A 5,733-nucleotide genomic window follows, 5' to 3' on the forward strand; every position below is an offset into this window, starting at 1 on the left:
AATCTAGAAAACATATCCATTTTCTTCTTGTTTTTATTAGATCAATTTCAACTATGTGTCCAGAGGCAAAAAAATTATTTCAATACGTAGAATGAGGTTAAACAGATCTCATGCATATATACACATTTGTGTTGCTTATCTCGTTGGTGAAAAGAAAAAATATTGTCTCCCTAAATTAACACTTGTCAAGAAATAAGGTTTATTCCACAAGCTATATACAACCTTGCTACCTTAACCATCCAACCATTACAAAGGCACTGGAGAGCCTATTTGGTAGTAATAATTTACAGTCTTAACATATCACAAGATAAAAAAAAAGAACAGGATAAAAGAAAAGGAAGACCCAAGGCAACAACAGAAAGTTAAAAGCTACAAAGACAAACTAATAACGAAAAGGATGCGACATCTCATCACCCCCACAACTACCACAAAGTACAAACATGCACAAAAACACCCTCTTGCCGGCAACAGCAAAGCTTGAACTCAACATCTTATCAGCTCTTCTGCAAGTCACAGCTGGCATGGGCTTGCTTCACCTGCTTGGTGTACTCGTCCTCACTATCGCCTTCCTCGCCCTCCTCCTCATCCCTGTCTCCCTCGTCGTCGTCGGGATTCTTACCGTCCTCCTGCTCTTCTTCCTCGGTCCAACCGAAACCGGCCACTGGAGTTGACGATGGAGGTGGTGTCTTTGCCTCTTGTACAATCTTCATGATCTCGTCGACGGTCTGATCCGAGAATGTAGGGGCACTGTTGTCCTTCTTGTAGTACTTCGCTTGCGCCGCTTCTGTAAGCTCCCGCGGCAAGTTCTTCATAAACCAAGGGTGGTTTCTGATCTCTCTTATTGTTATTCTCTGCATGACATGGTGGAAATGGTATTATGTTAAATGGAACATGGATTGAAGTTCCGCGAGGTATCATCTTCAGTGGATACCTTTGCAGGATTCGCGACAAAGATTCGAGAGAGGAGTTGTCTACAATCTTGGGATATATGGACGTACTCTGGTATTTTGTACTGAATTGATACGATTCTCTGCAAAATAAAAATGTGAGCATAATATATTTGTACATTCGTGTGGCGTTTGAAGTTGGAATTTAGAGAGGCTGAAGTGGGTGAATTATTACCCCGATTGTTTTTCTGAAATTCTTGGGATCATCGGGGTCCTCAAAAGGGTAAGCACCGACGAGCATCACATAAAGGGTCACCCCACAAGACCATACATCTGCCATCTGCACATAGTGCAAACAATAATGTTAGTGTGTTACAAAAACAAGAGAAGCATAATTTTAAGAAAGAATGAACCTCAAAAAGCGTAGGAAATTAGAGAGTAGTCAAAAAAAAAAACAGAAGGCACTATATTAACGGATCAAGAACTCAAGAATCCTGATGGACAGAAAAAAGGAGCAGAAGAGTCCCAAGTCCCAGCAGTTCAAGGACAGAGCTCTTTGAAAGAGTATCCAGTAAGTGAAACTAGCGAATTTAAGTCTATTGTTCAGGAAAATGTGAAGCAACGAATTTAAGTGAAACTAGCAAGAGTCAATTAGGAGTTGGTCACATGTGAGTACAACATGGTGGCTTGAGAACATCAGTTACACTCACTTAATTAAAAAGATAATATGCAAATAGGTATTCATGAAGGTCATTATCTTTGAAATCAAAAATAAAGAAAAATATGTACAACTGACAGATGAAATAAAGTGAAGAACACAATTTGAGGATAGCGGAGTTCTGGAAGCAGCCGAAGAAAATAGAAAATATGGCAGAGGCCTATGGACATTTGGGCAGTTTGTCTAGAAACAACCATATATTCTCCTAACTGATCTCAATGTCACTTTTAAAAAAATGAACCAATCTCAGTGCCGCTTTATGATAGCCTCTACCAGCAAAGGCAACCAATCTTGCATGCTAGAAAGAAATTAAATTGGTAGTTTGGCATGGCATCCCAAAAAAGTATGAAATAAAGTGCAATAGCAATTGGTCAAATAACATCAATATTAACCAGACAAACTACAGATGGCAAAATGAAACGCCCAAAAAAAAGGATGAAGAAAAACAGTCCCAAAGGACCACAGGTTACCAACCAGATGTTCAGTCTAAGATGGCTACATGAAAAGATCAGGTCTGAGGGCCCCTATTGTACACATCAACATGATGGAAATACGGTCCAGAAAAGGACATAAAGCATGATGAATGGGAACACAATTCGATTCATGGAACATGTCCACGGGGCCTCCCCACGATACATAGATCATCACGCGCAACGATTTCAAATCTTTTCATGCTTTTTTTTTTCTATGTACTACCTCTGAAGAAATAACTACATTATTGTTTTTGGAACTCCACAATTTTTTTAGGCAATATGAATCCTGTCTGTTTGCTGGTCAAGGATTCACCACACAACAAAGCACACAGCGATTTTGTTTTTATTAATCCTCACTATCAAGCAGATCATTAAGCATGATAACAAGATCTCCATCAACAGAATCTGGTGCTCTTATCTATCAAATCTAACTTTCTTTTTGGATCATCACATCAACAACACCATGCGAGACAAGACTTCACCATGTATACCAACTGTGAACCAGATCAAGGGAACAATTAAAGCAGGCACGCACCCGGAGGGGGCAGAGATCACCATCAAGCATGCTGTGATTACTACTCCCTCCGTCCCAAAATAAGTACAGTTTTATACTATTTATGTCCAACGTTTGACCGTTCGTCTTATTTGAAATTTTTTTTATTAGTATTTTTATTGTTATTAGATGATAAAACATGAATAATACTTTATGGGTGACTATTTTTTTTTAATTTTTTCATAAATTTTTTAAATAAGACGAACGGTCAAACGTTGGACACGGATCCCCACGACTACACTTATTTTGGGATGGAGGTAGTAAAAAGAAAAATGTCCCAGCGACAACATCGGGAACATTTCGGTAGAATATCTCTTCCCCCCTCTTTGCTCCTTTGACAAAATTGTCAACACAAATAATTGGAGGAGCACTTGGAAGTTGGAGCTTGGAAAACTGGAATCCCCACCCCACAGAGGTAAGGACAAAGAAAAACACTGGCAATTGGGGTCAGGTCCATTCCCTGTCTACTTGACCTCAGAACAAAATTCCAAGAATGTAAAACCACTGATTAGAGAGGTGCCCCCATGATACCATGAGCCTGGTCTACAAGGCATATATGTCTGCTACGTTTGGGTTCACATACTAAAACTCCAGTCCTGGCATTCACATGAAAAGTTCAGACTACGTTTGGGTTGGGGCCGGAGGGACTGCAGCAAGCTAGCACAAGCATAGGTGACCCACACAAGGTTAATTTCACCATCCTTAAAAAATTACAATACATTTTCTAGTGTGAAACTTCTTAGTTACCTTGGGATATTAAAATTTTGCGTGTAAAATTCAGGTGCCTTAAGATAACACAAGGATTGAGCACACACCAAAAAAGGAAAGAAAAGAAAAGGATTAAGCACAAAGTCTCCAGCTGCCCTGGACACAACTGGAGAGACAGGCAAGCTAGAGGAGCAAGATGACTGAGACTGACCTTGCCGTCATACTCCCGGCGAGAGAGCACCTCCGGAGCGATGTACGCGGGAGTCCCGACCGTCGACTTCGGCTTTGAGTGCAGCAGTGATGACTGACCACAAAAACATTCGCAAAAAGAACGGTCTTAGTACGCGTAAGTAACCCACTATAGAGCTAAATTAAAGAGCAATAAATACGATATTTTCGTAAGTCTAAGTGTTCTTTTTGCCATCAGTTAGTTCGAGTGATGTCCCTCTTTTATGTACGTGAAGAAACTAAAGGATTGCTTGATAACATCATCCGATAAAAAAGACTGAGAAAAAAAAAGGGCGCAAAGTTTGATTCTCAATAGCGGCACGAGTTTAATAAGGATAATGAGGATAGCGACCCAGTTTCGTGTCAAAATTTTTGTCCTCCCCAACATGCCAAGTTCAACAAGGAAGGCTTCTTTCCGTATACCTTTCTACCAAAAAACATGCACGGTATGAAAGAACATAAAAATCTTCCTTTTTTTAAAAAAAAAAGAGAGAAGAAATTGTTACCTTGGAGTAGCCAAAGTCGCAGATCTTGAGGCGCGGCGCAGGGCTGCCATCCAGCAGCGTGTTCTCCAGCTTCAAATCCCGGTGGCAAATTTGCTGCGAGATCAAACAAAACACGCAATCCTCATCAGCTTAACATTTTGAAAAATTTATACTTAAAGCTTTTTTTATATTAACAGAAAAATAACAAATTATTGATGTCCTCACCATGAAGTGGCAGTAGCTGACGCCGCAAATTAGTTGCTGGAAGAAATACCTCGACTAGAACAGTAGCAATCCACACGTCCCCCAATTTGAAAACACAAAATTAAAATTAGCACGCAAACCTCACGAATTTTTGAGGGGGCAAAAAAAAAAGAGGGAAAAGACTTGGGACCCGTCTAATTCGAGGAGATTAGATTATCACCTCGTCCTCGCTGAATCTCCCGGCGCTGCAGATCCGGTCGAACAGCTCGCCGCCGGCGGCGTACTCCATGACGATCGCGAGGTGGGTAGGCGTGAGCACGACCTAAACAAAACAAAATTCCCCCAAAATTACGAACTAAATGTTCAAAAAGAAAATAAAAATAGCGAGCAAGAACCGCGAATTTCTCAGAAATCCCGCGAATTCCGCGGCCGGCCTCACCTCCTTGAACCGGATGATGTTTGGGTGCCGCAGCGAGCGGTGGTTTATGATCTCCCTCGCCACATTCTCGTCAATCTGCAAAAAACCACCCGCAAACCCCGCCAAAAATCAGCCAAGAAAACGAGAAATTAAGAAGAAGAAACCCTAGCTCGCTTCGAATCACGCACGCACCTTGAGGCCACGCGGTATGTACTTCATGGCGACGAGCTCCTTGGTCTCCCTGTTCCGCATCAGCCGCGCCACACCGAAGTTGCCCGACCCGATGTCCTTGAGCAGCTCGTACTTCTCCATGGCGGCGCGGGATCCCGGACCCGTCCTGCCTGCTCCGATCGAATTCGGCGTCTTCCTTGCTTGCTCCTGCTGGTTCTTGGTCTTGGAGAGGAGAGGAGAGGAAGGAGGGAATGGAAGAGGATTCGAAGCTTAACGAGGAGGCTTCTTTTTTATACTCCTATTTATTAGTAGCGGTTTCTCTCTCCTCCTGCTCCTGTGTGAATTTGATTTCTCTCATTTTATGGTGGGATTTGGCCATTTGGGTGTGATTAGAAGTTCTTTTATTTTTGGAATTTTCTAAGCATGATTTAACATGTACAAATGGTTTGATATGGACTCTTTAGTTAATACTTACATATCACTAAATTATTCAATATATAATTGCTGAGATAACCATTTTAGCTCCATATAATAATTTTTTTAATAAATGCTAAGAGTCGACTCTGAGCCATTATCGTGCGTAAAGCAAATAAGTCTCTATGTGTAAAAACAAATATTGTCCTCTGACTTGATCACTGATATGTGGATCTGTCACGTGTGTGACTTACATGAAGGTGCCTACAAATCAGGCGCTCAATTTTTCCCAAAAAGTCTGGCGTTGTTTCACCCTTTATAAAAATAATGTTTTAGCACTTAGCGAAAGAATGATTCAATTCTTAAAAAAATGTGAAACATAGTGAGATCGCTAAATGAAACAATTTGGTTTAACGTATATAACAAAACGATTTAAGCCATTGAAGCACTTAAACCCCATGTACATCTAAACAA

General features: G+C 41.0%; 1 protein-coding gene across 1 annotated transcript; it reads right to left on the bottom strand.

The window, feature by feature from the left end:
* Positions 1-227: 227 nt before the first annotated feature.
* On the bottom strand, positions 228-5,153 carry LOC127762913 (serine/threonine-protein kinase SAPK6). The gene is made up of 9 exons (XM_052287446.1): positions 4,867-5,153; positions 4,696-4,770; positions 4,477-4,578; positions 4,278-4,331; positions 4,074-4,166; positions 3,551-3,643; positions 1,123-1,227; positions 932-1,030; positions 228-851 (listed from the first exon to the last, which is right to left on the bottom strand). The coding sequence occupies exons 1-9, from the start codon at positions 4,984-4,986 to the stop codon at positions 495-497; spliced, it is 1,098 nt and encodes a 365-aa protein (XP_052143406.1). The 5' UTR covers positions 4,987-5,153; the 3' UTR covers positions 228-494.
* Positions 5,154-5,733: the final 580 nt, after the last annotated feature.

Source organism: Oryza glaberrima, chromosome 2 (genome assembly GCF_000147395.1).
Source record: "Oryza glaberrima chromosome 2, OglaRS2, whole genome shotgun sequence".
In the NCBI taxonomy this organism is placed as follows: Eukaryota; Viridiplantae; Streptophyta; class Magnoliopsida; order Poales; family Poaceae; genus Oryza; species Oryza glaberrima.

Coding starts and splice junctions, on each gene's coding strand:
- LOC127762913 (XM_052287446.1), bottom strand. CDS start 4,986: ATGGAGAAGTACGAGCTGCTCAAGGACATCGGGTCGGGCAACTTCGGT. Junction 3,644..4,073: donor GCGACTTTGGCTACTCCAAG/GTAACAATTTCT, acceptor TTTTGTGGTCAG/TCATCACTGCTGCACTCAAA. Junction 1,031..1,122: donor ATTTCAGAAAAACAATCGGG/GTAATAATTCAC, acceptor TTTATTTTGCAG/AGAATCGTATCAATTCAGTA.